Source organism: Pollachius pollachius (assembly GCF_949987615.1).
Source record: "Pollachius pollachius genome assembly, chromosome: 13".
In the NCBI taxonomy this organism is placed as follows: domain Eukaryota; kingdom Metazoa; phylum Chordata; class Actinopteri; order Gadiformes; family Gadidae; genus Pollachius; species Pollachius pollachius.
The window spans coordinates 4,755,272-4,774,964 of NC_136946.1; the positions used below are offsets into that span (position 1 = coordinate 4,755,272).

General features: G+C 47.8%; 1 protein-coding gene across 1 annotated transcript; it reads left to right on the plus strand.

The window, feature by feature from the left end:
- Positions 1 to 201: 201 nt before the first annotated feature.
- On the plus strand, positions 202 to 16,981 carry clspn (claspin). Its single transcript, XM_079749285.1, has 24 exons — positions 202 to 415; positions 1,364 to 1,481; positions 2,113 to 2,549; positions 2,932 to 3,078; positions 3,543 to 3,617; positions 4,060 to 4,132; positions 4,252 to 4,354; positions 4,777 to 5,408; positions 6,288 to 6,476; positions 7,348 to 7,520; positions 8,071 to 8,252; positions 8,635 to 8,687; positions 8,961 to 9,154; positions 9,888 to 10,416; positions 10,644 to 10,698; positions 10,858 to 10,963; positions 11,216 to 11,337; positions 11,428 to 11,589; positions 12,021 to 12,142; positions 12,681 to 12,808; positions 13,648 to 13,777; positions 14,274 to 14,353; positions 15,301 to 15,459; positions 16,125 to 16,981. Exons 1-24 carry the CDS (start codon positions 392 to 394, stop codon positions 16,248 to 16,250), a joined length of 4,119 nt encoding a protein of 1,372 aa, XP_079605411.1. The 5' UTR covers positions 202 to 391; the 3' UTR covers positions 16,251 to 16,981.
- Positions 16,982 to 19,693: the final 2,712 nt, after the last annotated feature.

A 19,693-nucleotide genomic window follows, 5' to 3' on the forward strand; every position in this document is an offset into this window, starting at 1 on the left:
CTTTTCCATCGAACCACCGGCCGTTCCCCTTGCATAAATTATCCGCCACAAAAAACGTCATAAATATGGGCCGAACCAAGCTGACCCCCAGCCAATAGGAACGCGGGACGCAGTCGAGTGACACATTGGCAGCGCGAGGGTTACCCCAGCTGTCACAGCGCGCGAAACATTGAAAATTCTATTCAGTGGCTAACAGGCGGGAGGAAGGAACTAACCGTCCGGGGCTCATGCACTACTCTAAACGACAATTTATCAACACAAAGTAGTACTTTTTGTTTCATAGTTACTCTGACAACTTAGTTTGTCCGCTGCTGAGGTCCATGAAGTGTCTTCTCCGTCGTGCCAGGCTTTCGTTTACCCTAACAGTGAGCCCGGATAGAGGCGGACAAAGATGAGCCTCGTCCACTCCTCGCAGGTGAGGACATGCTAACATGCTAAGCCAAAAACCGAGGTCATTCATGCGAAATAAGTGAATGTATCCGGTAGGAATGGGTTTGAGCATCGGTGTATTTACCAAACTACTGCATTTAGAGTTAGTTGGTGATGTTATGTTGGATGTCTGGTTGTGTTGAGGTCGGCGAGGAGGCCACGGCTACAGCTACAGCTGCACACATACAACCCCTATGTCTTGAGTTTACAGAGCTCTCTTAGTCCGTTTTAACTTTATTAACGAGTGATTTAAGCTCCGTACATGGATGGATGTGATCTACAGGGACGTTTTATCCTGGTTAATGATTGTATTACAAGACTAATCGCAACTTGCTCGCTACAAGGTACTCGCTAGCTGAGTTTGCGCCTGCGCCGATTCATTGTGTGAAGTTGGCGCTACTAGAGCCACCATTTGGCCACCTAGCTAGACTTTCAACAAAGTGTTTAATGCTACAACTACTCAAAACTTGACATTATTTAGTGAAACGTTATTCTAGTAACCTGCCACAACGTTAAACTACGTGGTGTAACGCCACGCCACCTACATGTAAATCACAACAAAGTATGGTTTGACACAGCGTCCACCATAACTGAAGGAAAGGCAGGATTACTTTGAATTTAATAAAATGGCTATTATGGTTAAGATCTTGTTTAAAATATTTCAGCCTCTGATATAATCAAAGCGTTTTCCATGAATCATTGGTTGTCTCTACAGTTGCCCACAAATGCCAAATTCATCCTAACCACTCAGTTAGCAATAAACATTTTATTTGGATTTTTTAGGTAGAACATTTTTTTCATACTACCTGGTAACTTCACAGGATCAACAAGTCTCATTTGGAGCCCTGGGCAAAAACTCTAGTAAGGTACATGGTGTGAAAGAGCTTAGTACTTCTAGTTAAATATTAACGGTCTGTTTTGTTTTCTCCACCAGGCAGAAGTGGTCTCTGCAGTGCTCCAGGCGCCTGGGGAAAGTGACTCAGACAGCGGGATGGGCTCTCCAGCAGAGGAGATGTTGACCCTGACGAGCAGCAAGGGAGAACAATGTCAAGGTAAACCACAGTTCTAGGAAATATTGGATAAAACTCAGGGAGAGATGCTGTGGAGTTTGTTCCGGCTATTGTTACTATTTCGTAATTCATCCAAAAAAATATGTTGTTCCATGCAAAACAACTTGGTGTAAGTTTCTTTAGATGTCATTAATGAGCACCAATGTGCTGTGCTAATGTTATGCATCTTGCTGAAGCATCCCTTCAGGTATTGAGGTTTTGAACCCAGGACCTTCTGTCTTGCAGCCAAACACCCTAATCACTAGTCTATCCTGCCCTTGGCTTATAGATTACTTAACAAGGGGATATTTTTTTAAATGGATGGCACTTGATGCCTTTTGTGCAAATATAAACAATGGTGTTGCCAGATCATTCATTGTTATGTTACAATGTTAATTATGTTACACAACAAGCAGGTAGAGCTGCTTGTGTAGTGTAAACGCTCAACGGCAGTCAGCAGGCATGTCCTATTGATAATCTAAAGTGCTTTGGTATGTCAACAACCCCCTCCTACCATTCTGCTATTCACCGCTGTCTTTTTCAAAACTGTTTACCCCAGTAAAGGAAGGCAGGCTCTGTCATTTAACGGCAAGGTGCCGCTGAATATCCATCGTCCATGTTGATGTTTTTCCAGATTCTGACGGTGATGAAGATGACGAGATCGTGGTTCACAGGAAACCCCGCTGCCACAAGGCCATCCAGGACAGTGACGAAGAAGAGGAGGAGATGGAGACCAGTGTGAACATGGCGGAGGCTCTGGTCCTGTCTGAGTCAGATGGCGAGCAGCACATGGAGGAGGAGGCCGAGTCCAAGAACATCAAAGAGGAGAGCAGGAAGAAGAAAGGCAGGAGGATATCACGTGCGCCTGTCGACAGTGAAGAGAGCGACCTTGGGGAAGGAGGCGCTGGGAAGGAGAAGTTGGAGGAGGTGAAGAAGGACGTGGGAGCAAAGGAAGAGAAGCGAGAGAAGAGCAAAAGGCACAAGGAGAAGAGGGAGAAGCGCACTAAAGCCGTGGAGAAGTCGAAGACGACAAAGAAGAACAAGAAGGAGAGGTTCCTTGAAGTTGAGGAGGTTTGTGTTTACACTTAAAAAAAAAAAAACAGTACGCCGCTACACACAGAAGTGAGTTGAATAGCGGGTCTGTTGCGCTAGCTCTGGTTATTCTGGAGGAGCAACCAAGGCAGGGTGTAATGCTTCACTAACTGTGCACCACTTGTGATTTGAACTATGGCGGGAGTGTCACCATCGCCACCCAGTTTGTAACATTCGTCCTATTATAAATACCAGGGCCTTCACCAGTGGCCCAATCACCATTGTGTTGCCTCATACGGCCATAGAAAGCGAATTTACCGATTGTTCAAGGACACACTTCAATGTACACCACACAATCGTCTCTCCTGCCAATCAAAGTTCTATCAACAACTCTCCCCTCTGAATCTGTTCCGTTTCCCAGGATGCACCTCCCCCTGTCCCGTTGAATGACAGCGGTTGTCTCCTTGGAGACACAGACCTGTTTGACACCGGATTGGACGGAGACAGTGAGGAGGAATCTCTGGATGCCATCAGGGCAGCTGCTAAACACAAGTTCAAAAAACACCAGGTAACCGATGGGATATGATGCAACAGATGCATGTCAATATATCTTGGGAAGGTCTGCTGCGTATGTCTCCCGGTACAGGGCTTCTTGGATAAAATCAACAATTTCCACCTGTAGGCGAATCCAACCCTCCCTGATCAATGAAGACGTGAACCTGTGTGAACTAAAGTAGCGTTTGATAAAATCATCTGCTAAATTACTAAATGGCAGTGGACAAAATGGTAAATGTATGATCCATTGAGATTATTATATTACCCTAAGTTCTTTTTCACTTTTTCCTTGTATTGGTACATTTAATTTAGATGGGTAGTATAAAAAGGCCTACTTTTGTGTAAACAAGAGTCTTGGATGTTTAAACAGGAGGTAGATGCTGATGTACTCTTCTAGATATTTAGTTCACCATGTCACGTGGCATCAGGTTGATCTCCATTAGGCCTTGTCAGTAAGCTGTGTGGTTTCTCTTTCAGGAACCGCTCTTCAACGCTGAAGACGAGGGGGAGGAAGACGAGGAGGAAGAGCCGTCGGAGAAGCCCCAGCGTGTGGTGTGTGACACCTTCCAGTGTGGTGGGCGGGGGTACCGCCCCTCCTGTGTGAATCACATCATTTGATACGTTGTGTGGTTGGCAACACCCAGCTTACAAAACTGGAGACAAAAGTATTCGAAATTCAAAGTGTCAAAAGGCCACAGCCACAGGAGAGTTGCTGGTTCCAAGCCTCGTCCTGTATTGAAGTGCCCCCCTGGAGCCAAAAAACAGTTCAATCTTAACAGCTCCTTAAGAGCTGGCCGTGCATGTGTTGTGGATGTAAAGGCACTCGTATTAGCATCGTGCTAACCTTTCTTACTTTGGTGCGGCCCCATGTGTTACTTGAATGCAGTGTGCTGTTAGCATTTGGCCAACCCTTCTCTGTTATGGGTACTGTCCCATGTGTTGTTTGATGCAGGGTATTGTTAGCGTTCTGCTAACCCCTTCTCTGTGTTGGTAGGAAAGGAAGGCTGCCCGCGCTAGCAAGGAAGCTATGAAGCAGATCCACAGTGAGACTCAGAGGCTGGTCAGAGGTGAGTTCGATTTTTATCCAACTGTTAGGTGTGTCAAGAGACCTAGAAGTTTTAGTTCTTAGTGCACATTTTGTTGATGCCCCCACCCACCCTGTGAGGTGTCACCCTGCCACCCACAGAGTCCTCTCTGGGTCTTCCCTACCACATCCCCCAGCCCAAGAGCATCAACGACTTCTTCAAGAGGAGGGCCCGACCCGAGGGGCCCGCCATGGCCCTGCTCAAGTAATCCATTCATTCAGCGTCTTTTTACTCCTCATTAAGACATGTCAACACAGGGTTCCTAGACACATTGTAAAAAGTTGTCGTTGTCATTAATAGCGCTACTTGATGTATGCAGAAATGTGGATTTTCTTCTGTGGTAGTTTCTCTGGCACCATCAACTGAAACTATTCAATGGCGGTGTTGAATCTGTCAATGAAGTCTCCCATCGAGCGATGAGGTTTAGCATTCTTCTCTGGCTTGCTTCAGGCTGGCTGTGTGAGGCGTAGTGGCTGCTACTGACGGTTCATGTTGTGTAACGTAGACCTGTGTGACCGGGGAAAGGTTAAGGAGGATGTCCTGGAATACACCTGGTCAAAGCGAGCAGGACCTTATGACCATTTCATGAACCGCACTCTAACCTTCCGTCTATGTTTCCCGGTTAGATCTTCCAAGTATCAGAAGATGATATCCGAGGCGACCCCAGCCCCGCCTCGTATCCAAGCCAGCGAGCCCCAGAACCCGTCTTCAGACCAGGACTCCCTCCCTGCTCCGGATCTGGGCTCCAGCCATCTCCAGGCCCTACCTCATCCCGCCGCCACCTCCTTCCCCCAGCAGGAGAGCCTCAGCCAGGGACCCGCCGAGGCGCCGTCCACCCTACCTCAGGACCAGGACTCTGGGCCCATGCTCTTCCTCTCGGAGAGCCTCCAGGAGTCCCCGGCCACAGACAGCCAAGACCCAGAAGCTCTGCTCTCAGAGCTGGACGGGGGAGAGGGTGGACGTGGCGCTCAGATAGGGCCGCACCAGACCCCGGCCTCGCCTGCTTCTCAACCCCAGCGAGCAGAGGCTCTCCCTGGGGCCAATGAGCCGGCTATAGCGCCCCGGTCGGATGCGTGCGTGGGTGTTGGTGAAGGTGCTGGAGTCCTCTCAGGGTCTCAGGCACCCGGCGTCAAGCTGAAGCCCAAGAAGGACAGGCTGGCTCGGCTGAGAGAGCTGGGGATGGACCCCCCTCCTGTCCCCAAACTGTGTGCGGACAATGGGCTGTTTGTGGACCTGGAGCCCCCTGCACCCAACCCTGGTAAGGAGACCCCGACTAACGCCCACGGCCGCAGGGCTATGCTAATGCTGTAGTGCAGCACTGGCTATAATGATGCTGTCGTTAAAGTTACAATTTGGCGAGCCTTGCAATATTTGTGATCAAATATTTATTTTATGATTTCGCCGCTTGGTGAAGGAATGTCTGAGCACTCCACATTGCTAAACACAGATCCATCATTTCTTTACAGTTATGTGCAGTTGATGACTCATTCTTAAACAGTTTAATCAATACGTAGCGATCTTCACTTTAAACCAAATGGCTCTATGCATGGAGTTATTTATAACTTAGCGAGCCATAACTCAGAGCAGAAGCTTGGTCGGTTTGTATTATATTCCAGTCAACGGCTGCATGGGGCAAGACTCCAAGACGCTGGAAAGATTTCCATTACCATAAAGACAAAATAGTTGGGTTAGGGGTACGTTTTTAATTCATCACTTAGAAGTGAAGCTTCCTGGAAGGCCTGACTCTTTACTGCAAAGGAAAACCAAACCCTAAGACCCTTTTGAATGGCAATGTAAGCGGGATACATTATCAGTGATGTGGAACGATCCAAATCTTGATGAACTGATGACGGTCACATGAATTGCGCTGTTACCGGCCATCGTCATCATGCAATAGAATGCGCTTCAACTGTAGAGGGCTATTTGAGGCCATATTATTATTATTATTATTATCCTACATTTTACAAATGCATGGTTACCGGCCAATAGTTGGGGTTATCGGGTAAATGTCATTCAATCGTTCAGCTTTGACTAATATAGCCCCGCCTCTGAACGGTGGGGCTATATTAGTCGGTAGTGGGCGGGGACTAGCGCTTGTGAAAGTGTTTTCAACAAACCCGTGGTCCTCCTCCATCAGGTGTGGAGGCCCTGAAGGAGCGCTACCTCCGCCACATGACGCCTGTGCTGCGGCCAAAGTGCGAGAGCAGCGTGCAGCTCAACATCGTCCGCAAGGGTAGCACCCCCTCTGGCCAGGAGGAGCTACAGGCCGAGTCCATCACCGTCACCCTCAAGGAGGGGGCCGAGGAGCCCAAGGCGGCTAAACCCGGTAAGCAGAGCTAACCTGTTAGCTCGCTAACCTATTAGCTCGCTAACATGTAAGCTAACCCCAGCCACAGGCATAATGTCATGTGTTTTCTGTAGCTGTTTGGGACGGGAATCGACAGGGACCCAACGGTACACTAGGTTTTTTTTGAGGGGCAATACGACATGTATTGTGTTTCTGTAAGTATCCATAGGTCGATAAATACAGTTGACCACTAAGGATGCTATCAGAGAACTTTGTTGATAAACGTAGATAGTGTCCACGGTGACCATGACGAAGATGTTAGATTGTGTTTGGTTTCGTGATTTATTCGCAGGCTAGCGACGTCGGAAAACAACCGTAGTGGTGGTTGGCTGATCTTGAAACACACTGAGGGTGTTTTGAGTAATGTGGTTTCGGTGCTTCCCCCTGTATCGTTAAGCCTTAACAATAGCCCCCCCCCTGCTCTCTCCTTGACTAGGACATTTTCTTGGGGAAACACTGGGTTTCGCTTTCCACCTCTTGTGTAATTACATTCATTTTCCAGTGACTCATTTAGCAACACTATTCTATGTCTGTGGGCAGAAGGGAATGGTGTAGTGACTCCCAACGCTTCTATTGATTAGCAACATGTTACTATGTTGAGTAGCAACATGTTACTATGCTGAGTAGCAACATGTTTTTCTGTTGGGTAGCAACAGATGTTGCTGTGGTAAGCACTCACATGTTGCTGTGGTAAGCAATCACACGGTGCTATTAAGAAGTACTATGTTAGTGTATGAAGCAGCAACATGTGACAGTGAGAAGCAGACGGTAACATGTGACTCTTTGAAGCGGCTACATGTTACTGTTATAAGTAGTAACATGTTGGTGCTGTCCCCCCCCCACCCTGCAGGAGAGAGGCTGAGCGGTCTGAAGCAGCGACTGCAGCAGGCCATGGCGCTGCGCCGACAGGAGGAGAGGGTCCGCAAGGCCGCCCTCCATCGCCTTGACAACGAGGAGTGTGAAGAGGGAGACGAGGAGGAGGAGGAGGAGGAGGAGGAGATGACTGACGACTCAGAGGCAGAGGTGTGTGTGTGTGACAGGAGTGTTGAGTGGGATCCTTTTCATAGGTCGAGGTTCAATGTACTGTTATTATGATATTGACATTTACAATTATTATATTTTGCGATATCCCCCTCTCCTTAAATGGGAAGCGTAGAGGAAATACCATGTATGTATTAATGCATTGTTTTAATTCTTTGTTAGTTGGAAGGCTGCATTTCGGCTTTTTAACTAAAATTCAAAAATCGAATAAATAACCTTGTACAGAATGCTCAAGCTCAGTTTGGTGTCAGCAATACGACAACATAAGATCTGACCGCCATAAGATGGCAATTTATCGATGTACGTACGTGCAGATAATTGTAGGATACACCAGGGATCGAGGCATGGGAAGTCTTCCCATTTAAAAACGGCCACTGACAGCACTGGCAGAAAGTGATTGAGTGCGGATGTAATGTAATCAAATGTCAATTATATTACCACAGTAGCTTCAGTGTCAATGTTGGTAAGCTCCCCCATCCTTCTGTATGACCGCTACTCTCCCCGGTGTGTTGAACCACCTGTACCTCCCCAGGGGGTGGACGACCTTCTCGGAGGAGGAGGAGGAGATGAGGAAGAGGACGAGGATGATGGCAGTGTGGCCCCCAGCATCAGAAGCCCGTCGCCCGCGGCGTTCAAGCCCTCTTCCTCCATCAGGGAGCTCATGAATGGAGACGGGTCCCTCATGCTGTTCGCTGGCAACTCCTGCTCTCGCATGTACGTCCCACTCTGTCTGGGCTTTGAACTCGCCAAGAGGCGTGGGTGTATAGAGAGATTCAGCACAACTCGAGGTCGAAAGTTATAAAATTGGCAAAGAGTTGTACAGTATTTACTTGACCAAACAAAACTTGTAATGGTTTTACAACGCGCTAGTCAACTAGTCCGTTAAGATGCATCTGCATGAAAAGGTTTGTCGTTAACTGATGTTTCAAGAGCTTTGAATAGTTTTTTTTTACAAAATGGAAGTTGTGTTACAGCTGTATAACCGTGTATAGGATGTGTGCTTGTGTGTTTGTGTACCAGATGGTATTTCATTTCACATGTAAGCTGGAATACGGTACTGAACACCGATTGGTTGTCTGGTTTTGATTTGATCCAGGGACGGGGTCAGGAAGACGGCTCCTTCAGGCCCAGACGGCGATGCTAAAATGGGTCAGTACATCTCATCCGGAGAGTCATAACTTCCATCCCTTAATGTTGTCGTTCTCTCTGTCAGGACAATAATTAGTTCAATGTCTTTTAGTTTTTATTCCCTCGTTAAGAGTTTTGCCTTTCAACGTCCGACATGTTTTCAGCTCAGTCCGTGTCTGGCTAATTAAAACAAGGGGCCCGTTCTTCAGCAGTCCCTCGAGAGCTGTAATTCAGTTCTGAAGCCTAATGAATCCCATGTGTCTGTTTTGTATTCCCTCTCTCTCTCTGCATCAGAAGAGGAGGACTCTCTATCCCTGGCCAAGGACAACAGTCACAACAGCAGCTTCGAGCTGCTGGGCTCCATGATCCCCTCCTACCAGCCTGTCAGTCACCAGCGATCCACAGGAAGGGGCGGGGTCAACTCCGCCCTCTTCCGCTCCCCCTCTCCCTGCTTCTTCAGGCCAAACTTCCTAGGCTCCGCCTCCAAGGTAAGGGCCAGCGATGAGCCGGGCGTCAGCACTGCCAGGGTTAGGGGTTCGATTCCCAACAGGGTCAACCAAGCAAGGAATGTATGCTCAGGGTATTGTAAGAAGCATTAGATGGCTTGTATATATTTTTACGTTAAAGTTATTCTAGTGGTTATGGTGGCTGATTCCCCTACCAAAAGGTTCTGGGTTCAATCCCCAATGTGCGACGACCTGACCCTAAATGACATCCAGCTGCAGTCATGTCTTCTAGAGCCCGACCGATATATCGGCGGGCCGATATTATCGGCCGATATTAGGCATTTTCCAAACTATCGGTATCGGCCGATTAATTAATATTAAAAATATATACTTTTTTTGGGGGGGGGTTATTGTGTTTTTGTTCAAAGGACTTTGAGTTTCATATCTTAAGTTTGTATTTTTATACATTTTATTTATCAGAACTTTAATAATTTTTGATTTGGGCTCTTCTGTTGTGACAAAACAATAAAATAAAGTTTAATTTTAAACTGCACTACCTTATTATTTTAGTGAGGACTCATAAATAACTACAAATAACCAATGTTGGGGAAATATGTCTATGTTTTGTTACGCGTTTCTGGAATTTCTTTTTTAAATATATATCGGATTTTTAAATCACCAAATATTTGTATCGGTATCGGCCTTGAAAATCCTTCATCGGTCTAACGTCTTCACACGGAGGCATCCACCTAAACGCGTCCATGTACCCCGACAGAGCTCAGGGAAGATGTCCGAGCCGTCCCTCTCGCTGCCCGTGGAGGACTCCCAGGACCTGTACGCCCCCTCCTCCCCCGGGGGGGACTCCGGGCCCCTGGGGGCCCCGCGGGGCCGCTTCAGCCTGGAGGACGACACCCACTCCCAGCTCCTGGACGCCGACGGCTACCTGAACGTGGGGCCCCGCACGGGGGGCCCCGTGCACCACAAGAGGCAGCTGATCCTGGACAGCCTGGACGAGAACGCCATGGACGCCAACATGGGGGAGCTGCTGGGGCTGTGCTCCGGGGCCTTCACTGGGGGGCGGGGGGCTGGCGGTGGAGGCATGGAGGCCAGCGGGGGCGGCGCCGCCTCCACCAGGGACAGCCGAGGTGGGGGGCAGAGCCAGGAGGATGAGCTGCTGGGGCTGTGCTCCGGGGCCTTCCCCTCCACACAGTCTCAGGGGGGGGAGGAGGAGAGGGATGGAGAGGCAGAGCTGGAAACCATGGACCAGCTGATGGGCTTCGGGTCTAGGAAGTTCCCTGATCAAGGTGAGGAAGGCTGGACTCTTCTAGGACTTTTGGGTGTTTGACAAATTCTTCCTAATGCAATTGGAGGTTGTGTGAGTCTTACTTCCTCTAATGTAGTTAACAAGTCATAGTATGCTTGCAACTTAAGTTTGTTTAGTTAGTCCAACGTTTTACCCCTGCTTGGAGGTGGATTGTTTTGGTGTATCTAAATATTAATCTTTGTGTCCGCCTCTTCCCACCTTGTTCAGAGGACTCTATGCCGTCTCTGCCCAGTCCCAAGATGCATTCAGCATCTGACAGCAGGTATGTACACACATTGCTGTTGCCTTTCTTTACTCCTTATTCCATTGGTTATATTTTTTATGAGTGTATTTAGTCACTACATTAACAGTACTTTGAGGTGAACGTTATTGATTCCACTGTCCTTAATGTGTCACAATGTGATGAATCTCCCCTCTTCAGTAAGAAGAAGCCTGTAGTGGAAGAAGAGGAGGAGGAGGAGGAGGAGGAGGATGAGGAAGACTGTGAATTCAGACTCCTCTCTGATGTTGGCAGCCAGAGTGAAGATGTGAGTCACCCACGATTCAATGTGATCTGTTTACTTCGATGAGAATCCAGTCCACTGGAATAAAAGCCCTTAATGTTCACATATTTATTAATCTTTTTCTTCATATTAATATTAAGAAAGTTTATTTTTAGAGCAGTGTTTTTTTGTCAGTTATTTGTCTTTGTGCTGTTGGTCGCCTCTGGGATTTTGTTTCCGTCGGTTACGCAACGACGAGTAGACCTCGTCTCAAATTGTTGTCCTGCGTCTTTCCAGGAGGACGAAGACAAAGAGGACAACGGTGAGGATGAGGAGGATAAGGAGGTGGAGGAGGAAGAGATGCAGGCTCTGTTTCCGTCTAATCGGGAGGCGCCGAGGAAGAAGAAGAAGAAGAAAATGTAAGTAGAGGCTGCATGGTTGGTTTCTCTTTCTCCTGACCAATGTCCTTATTGTTAACCCTTGTTGACCACGCCCCCTCTGTGGTCCAGGCGCCTGGCCCAGTACGTGGACTCGGAGGCGGAGCTGTCGGGGAGCGACGTGGGCAGCGACGACGAGGACGGTGGCGGGGACAGCGAGTACGAAGAGGAGGAGCTGCTGGACGAGCTGCCCTCCGACGAAGAGCTGCAGGACCAGGTCAACAAGATCCACATGTGAGTACGGGTGGTGGGTCCACGTGTTGAGGACCTGGTCCACGTGTTGGACTGGGATCAGCTGTCTGTGTTCGGGTGCTCTAGGCAAACGAATCAAGTCCTGCGTCCGAGATATATATATATATATATATATATATATATATATATATATATATATATATATATATATATATATATATAGTTTATTTATTTATTTTTTTTAATTCTGCACAATCATTTTTGTAAGTGTAAAAATAAATGTGATTATTAAGTCCAGTGTGATCCCCAAAAAAAAGAAAAGCCCTCGTTTTAAAACTTTACATTTTATGTATTTTTTGGATTTTAGTATTTCAAATGTCACTTTTCCCCAATTTAAAATCCCCCCCAAATGGACCACCGTGCCTAGTTGTTGGGTTGCCCTTGTAACCCGGTCCCCCCTTGCCCCCCCACAGGAAGCAGGTGATGGACGACGACAAGCGGCGCCTGCGTCTGTACCAGGAGCGCTACCTGGCCGACGGGGACCTGCACTCCGACGGGCCCGGGCGGGAACGCCGCTTCCGCTGGAAGAACACCGGTATGACGCGCCGCTCGGATGGTTCCACTGGTCAGCGCGGAGACGTGCACGAGATGCTATGGTTTCATCCTGGGTTACTTTGTTAAAGGGGTGGTGTCATGGCCTTTGTTACGCCCTCATACTCTGCTCTTGGAGGATCACGCTTTTTGCATTTAGTAGTTTAGAAAACAACCCGTCAGGTCTTTTTACATAAAAGAAAACTAGGTGTAAGAGAAAAAGGGATCTTGTAAGAATCGTTGTTCCTAATTCCTTTCTTCAAGGACTAAATCGATAGCAGGTTCCAAAAACCCTTTACTTCAGGCCTTTAGTGTTAATTCCATCGGTTTCATTGGAAACTTCTCCAGATGTTGAATCGACTCATGAGTGACGCCCAAGGAGCTAAAACGAACGGGGAGATGTTGAACGATCAGCCCCTCTCACCGAGACCTTCCAGACGGACACGGTGGGGGGCTTCGGCATGGAGTTGGCCCACGGGTCATCCATGGGCCAAGAGCGCCTTCCCTCTAAGCACACATCTGGTTCTCTCTGCTCCCCACAGAGGACGGCTTCGACCTGGACCGGATGGGTGGAGACGGGGAGGAAGAGGAGGAGGACGAAGACGTGGACCTCTCTGAGCTGCAGCGACGGAAGGAGCGAATGGAGAGGGACCAGTGGCTCAGGGAGCAGGTGTGTGTGTGTGTGTGTGTGTGTGTGTGTGTGTTTGTGTGTGTGTGTGTGTGTGTGCATGTTTGTGCTAGTCCCGCTAATGCATTAAATTGTGACTGAACCCCTGGATCGTTACGTCTCAGTGATGCCCCACTGTTACATATATTGATTCAGTCTTTTGTTGAAATGTAAGCATTTTCTATCGTCCTTTGATGATTATTGGTTACCCCAACGCTAATGCATCCATCTAGCCGTAGCATGTGGTTGGAACAGGGACTGTTAACATTCTTGTGGATGTAGCGTGATGCTACTGCATGCATGTGGCTGTAGCATGATGCTAACACACACATGTGGCTGTAGCATGATGCTAACACACACATGTGGCTGTAGCATGATGCTAACACACACATGTGGCTGTAGCATGATGCTAACACACACATGTGGCTGTAGCATGATGCTAACACACAAATGTGGCTGTAGCATGATGCTAACACACGTGGCTGTCACATGATGCTAACACACACATGTGGCTGTAGCATGATGCTAACACACATGTGGCTGTCACATGATGCTAACACATCCATGCGGTTGTAGCATGACGCTAAGGCCTGCATTTGGCTGTAGCATGATGCTAATGCATACTTATGGCTGTAGCTTGATGCTAACACAGGCATGTGGCTGTAGCATGTCTGTAGCCGTAGCATGGCATTAATGCATACGCGTAGCCATGGCATGCGAGCAGTGAAGGAAGGATGTCACTGCCAGCACATCCATGTGGCTGTAGCATCATGCTAACCCAGCCGTGCGGCTGTAGCATGAAGCACTGACGATGTGCATTAACCCTCCGTGGTTGTGGTCAGTCTGAGCAGAAGGGCCCCTCGGAGCGGGACGCTGAGGAGGAGGACGAGGACGAGGAGAACCTGGGGCAGGAGGACAGTCAGTTCATGAAGCTGGCCAAGAAGGTCACCGCCAAGACGCTGCAGAGGAAAGGTCAGCGCCGCTTAATCCCCCTCTGATTGGCCCGCTCCCCCACCGGCTCGTTTGCATAGTGATCATGATTTGATTGGCGTTGAGATCCGGGGTGGGGTCTACCGTGAAAGGGCAGGTGTCTGAGTCCTCGGTACCGAAGCCTTCATTCCCCACTGATCTTGGATTAGTGCTTCAGATTGCTTGAATGACGAGTGCTTTATGAGTGAAGTTCATTATTATGAGTAGTGTTTTATTTTACGCATGGGAATCAACCCTTTTACCATCGACTTTAATTTAGTTAAAAGGTTAATTACCTTTTCCTTTATGGAAATTCTAAGAAAAAAATATTTTACTATGCCAAGTCCATTCACGGTCTAGGAAATGCTTGACGTATATGCATAGAGATGCTTCCATTATCTGTGTTACTTTTTCTTTTGATCAAACAAGGGTCATGTCTGCTCTCTCCTCCAAGTGTTTTCTAACCGAGTATTAATCCATGATCGATCTGTCTCTGCAGAAATGCCCGTGGTACCTGCCGCGGAGAACAAGACCTCGTCTTGTATGAACCCTTTCCAGAAGCCCTCCCAGCCCGGCCAGGTGAGAGACCCCACTAACAGTCATCACGTAGTAGGGGTGGGAAAAATAATCGATTCTTCGATGCATCGCGATTCTCTCTAGAACGATTCCGTCTCGATGCAGATTAAGAATAGATAGAGAATTAATAATCTGAATTTTTATTTGGAAAAAAATAATTGTTCGCCTGCTGCAACATTCTGCTCACCAGAGAGGGATGATTTTAGTCATTTTAAAATTATTTAATTCATCTTCAGTGTGTATTGGCCAATCTGATTTGTCTGGACACGATTTGCGATTCAGCCTCATAGCATGCACGCAAACTCACAGCCAGACACAAGAACTCCTTCTAATCAAGAGCAGCTTTTTCTTTAATGACATAGAAAAGAAAGATTGGAAAGAAAAGGAAACTGAACCCTATTTTTTCCATACTTCCATATTGTTTTGTAATGCAAGCTGCATTGATTATTGCATTGTTCATAGAAAGTCATATTTGTGACCAAAGCTTTTTCTCTAATAAAATAATAGATAAGTTAATTCATCTGTTGATGTCTTTAATGATCATGACAAAAGTAGGAAGTGATTAGCAAACTCGGATGGGTATATATACATTTTTGAAAACCACGCATGGAAATGTACATAACAAAATGTGTTGCATCGATAATCGTTTTAGAATCGAATCGTTGACCTCATAATCGGAACCGTGAGGTGCCAAGAGATCTCCACCCCTACCATGTAGCGCTTCATAACCTGTATCCGCCCCGTCTATAGTCACTGGCCATCGGTGGGGATTTCAAAAAAGATGACTAAAATCACAACCGATGGCCAAATGACCAATGAAATCAAGGTACAAGTCAGACTCTGAGATGATCTAGTCCAGCCTCTCCTGGCTCTGACCGGACCTGGTTCTCTCCGTCTCTCTGTCTGTCTCTCTCTCTGACCCTTTGACCCCTGTGCCCCCCCCCCCCCAGCAGGTGAGGCGAGGCTCCCTGCTGAGCCAGCCCCGCTCGGTGCTCCAGAAGCTGGCCTCCATCTCCGACGGGAACCCCCTGGCCCCCCGAAGCACCCGGGGCTTCCTCTTCCAGACCCTGTCCCCCGAGAAGGACCCCTCCAGCGCCCCCAAGAAACAGGTGAGGCCCCGAGTCAGAGAGGACCCCCATCTCCCATGGTGGAAATATTCCCACCATTGGTTTTATGGGGACGGGTGTAATGTGGAGGGCATGACACTAGGGGGAGACAAAGCCCAACAAACCCAACGGACGCGCCACTAATGGCTGTGAACTGCACTATGAAGTACTGTCACAGAGCAACCTTTTTCTGTGCCAGTCACAATGAAACCCGTCACGACTGTCAATCAAAATGGATACAGAAATATGTAATTAATTTGTCAACTAAATGATAGCAGATAATGTATCCTAACAGTTCAATTAAAGGATTTCAGTTTTTCTGGTCTGCGATTACTGGTAATGACATTCCCATAGGTTTTGCTATTGCTCTGCAAAACCTTTACGCTATAGAAAAATATTTCAATACATCTTAGGAATTGTGTTTCATCAATCTTGACTTGAGAACGATGAAAAGCTATTCTAATCATATTTGTCCAAAAAAGAAAAGGTTTTGTCCATAGTGTATAGGCTTTGCATAGCAATAGCAAAACCGATGTAACTTCCCTAATGATGTGGTGTAGAATGGCCTCAGCCTCCCGTCCTCCAGCACCATACTGACGTCCACCTAGAGGCGATCCAGCACCTGTCTGACGGCAGTCTTCTTCTGTTTTTCTGGGGGTGTTTTCCAGGTGAAGCGGGGGTCCACAGAGACCACTAACCCAGCCTCCAAGAGGGTGTGCCGACCCAGCCAGCCTGCGGCCCCCAACTCGTCCTCCGGGGCCCCGCGGAGCATCTTCAACTTCCTGGAGCGCTGAGAACCCACAACCGTAAATCATCTCCTCCCAGTCTGGACCTGCCGCCACTGGGTTGGGGTCTCGGCTTCTGATTGGCTGCTAGCTGCTGATTGGCCTCTAGCGGCTAAATGCTAGCGGCTAACTGCTAGCTTTCAATTGCGCCACGTCATCATCATGCACATGAAGTGAGGCTTAATTATAACGAACCAACACCACTACCTGGGTGAGGGTGTAGATGGGGAGGCAGAGAGGGTAGGTAGAGGGGAGCCGGTCTAAAAGCTGGTGGTCTTGCTTGGGGATTTGCCAGATCAGGGGATATTTTCAGAAATTGGTCAACTTTGAGCACAATTTGTCCCGCTATAACTTTTCTGGGGAGTTTTTATAGCATCTGCAGGAATTTCCTCATTCGTCTTGGGACTCTAAAGTGTTGTGTTTACTTGTGTGTTGCCGGGAGACGGCCATCAGAACCGCAAACACATACCACTCTTTGTACCGCACTCCTCAGCAGATTACTGACGGCCATGAAGATTACACGAGCAACGGGAAAAACAAAGTTCCTACTTATCTCACGGACAACAAACTAGCTCTATTTAAAGTGTGTGTGTGTGTGTGTGTGTGTGTGTGTGTGTGTGTGTGTGTGTGTGTGTGTGTGTGTGTGTGTGTGTGTGTGTGTGTGTGTGTGTGTGCGTGTGTTAGAGTCAAGGGGGCCATTCAGAATGGAACCCGAATGAAGTTTTTTTTAAAAATGTATAAAGGACTTTCGTAACTTTTTGTGTATGATTTTTCTAATATCCTGGAGCTTGTAAGATTTTATGTAATTGTTTTACGATGTAAATAAAATTGTATTTTAAGAAATGGGACATTTGTTTTGCGTTGGTCTACAGATAAGAGGTGAAACTAATTCACAGAGAAACAAGAGATTGTGTTTGCTCTTAAGGAGTAACTAAAGCTTTTATAAAGGGTCGTTAATCAAATGACATCGCCGCAAAGATTCACTTACTGGCACGTCCAGACTTTCTGCAGAGGGACCATAGTACTTCATCCAAAACTGAATAATTAACAATTGCTTCGACTAGGTGCTAGGCAGTATATTACTATATATATACATATATATATATATATAGTCAATTTATTGACTGTAATGACAATATACATGCACAATAATGGAAGATAACATTTCTGTAGTCAGTAAGGCAAAGCCGGAATGGATCAATCAATGAACAAGACGTGATACGATATAACATGAGAAACTATAAAATGTGAATTACTGAATTCAACAAAAAAATAAAAATTTAATGTCTTCCCATTATTGTGTCGACTTACATTTGTCCCATGTCTAGTCTTCAGAGATGTAGAGCAGCACAGTCTGATTTGCCTGCACTTGAAAGTCACTGGATGAAATTGGCGCTAAATGTTCACCTAATTGCCCGACATTACGATAGTCGACGACAGCTCATCTCCTCAGGAACTGTCTCAGAACCTCTCCGAGCGGACATCTCCGGAGTTCGCCTCACTCTCCATCCTGGTCGAAACTTAATTGCAGTTTAGAGGCTAATGAATTGATAAGCGGTTAATAATAGGGCCTCGTTAGGAGAGCCACTTCTAACGAGACCTTTCATCTTTGGCTCCATCTCATTAGTGGCCCCGGTGATTAGAAGCGGGTCCTGGGGTGACGTATCGGGGCACAGTAGGGGCCCCCCCATATTACACATCATTAGGGGCCGATGGCCACGAGCGCTGGGGTGTTGGGGGTCCCGGCGTGGGCGCCAGCTATAGCTTAAGTCCCCCCCTGGCCCAAGGGCACGGTGGCAGACTGCCTTGGTCCGGGTGTTGCTTAGTCACTCGTAACCTTTAAATGGATCTCTGCAGGATCGCGCCCCGCACTCTTTCTTCTCTCTCTCTCTTCCTATCCCCCGCTCTCCCTCTCTCTCTCTGTCTGTCTGTCTCTTTGTCTGTTTCTCAATAGGACCTTGACTTGATTTTGAACTCTCCTCTCTTCCCCGTCTCTCAAGATTCAAAGGGATTCATTGCCTTGGAAAAACATGCATTTCCATTGCCCGAAGCACAAAAAGGAAGACAAGATCCATCTCTTCTGTCTTGTGATCTCTTTCTTTCTGTCTCTCCCTCCTCTCTGTCGTGCCGTCTCACTATCTGTCTCTTCTAGATCTGTCTGTCTCTCTTGTTCTGATGTTGACGTCCCTTTCCCAGTTCTCTAATCTGTACCGTCTCTTCCCTGCTGAGGTTTATATAAGGACACTAAGCATAAACCGAGGGCCACTAACACAGAACCTAGGGCCCCTAACACAGAACCAAGGGCCACTAACACAGAACCAAGGGCCGCTAACACAGAACCCAGGGCCACTAACACAGAACCAAGGGCCATTAACACAGAACACAGGACCACTAACACAGAACCAAGGGCCACTAACACAGAACCAAGGGCCATTAACACAGAACACAGAGCCACTAACACAGAACCAAGGGTCACTAACACAAAACCTAGGGCCACTAACACAGAACCAAGGGCCACCAACACAGAACCAAGGGCCACCAACACAGAACCTAGGGCCACTAACACAGAACCAAGGGCCACTAACACAGAACCCAGGGCCACTAACACAGAACACAGGGCCACTATCACAGAACCTAGGGCCACCAACACAGAACCTAGGGCCACTCACACAGAACCAAGGGCCACTATCACAGAGCCAAGGGCCAAGAACATAGAACCTAGGGCCACTAACACAGAACCAAGGGCCACTAACACAGAACCAAGGGCCACTAACACAGAACCCAGGGCCACTAACACAGAACCAAGGGCCACTAACACAGAACCCAGGGCCACTAACACAGAACCAAGGGCCACTAACACAGAACCAAGGGCCACTAACACAGAACCAAGGGCCACCAACACAGAACCTAGGGCCACTAACACAGAACCAAGGGCCACTAACACAGAACCAAGGGCCACCAACACAGAACCTAGGGCCACTCACACAGAACCAACGGCCCCTAAGACAGAACCAAGGGCCACTAACACAGAACCAAGGGCCCCTAACACAGAACACAGGGCCACTATCACAGAACCAAGGGCCAAGAACATAGAACCGAGTGACACTAACAGAGAACCCAGAGCCCAGGGTGGAGGGCTACTAGTTGGGTCAGTAGAGACGGGCCCTGGGGCTCCTGGAGGACCATGTGCTGGCCACATAATTCAGAGCAGAGAGCCCTGTGTGTGTGTGTGTGTGTGTGTGTGTGTGTGTGTGTCTGTGTGTGTGTGTGTGTGTATAATAGTGTCTGAGTGTGTGTGTGTGTGTGTGTACTATCTTTTGCCTATTAACTCAAATTCCCCTTGTTTCCGGAGCGTTGTCCTAGCGGATCATCACTGTGAGAGAGAGAGAGGGAGAGGGAGAGGGAGAGGGAGGGAGGGAGAGAGAGAGAGAGAGGAGAGAGAGAGAGGGAGA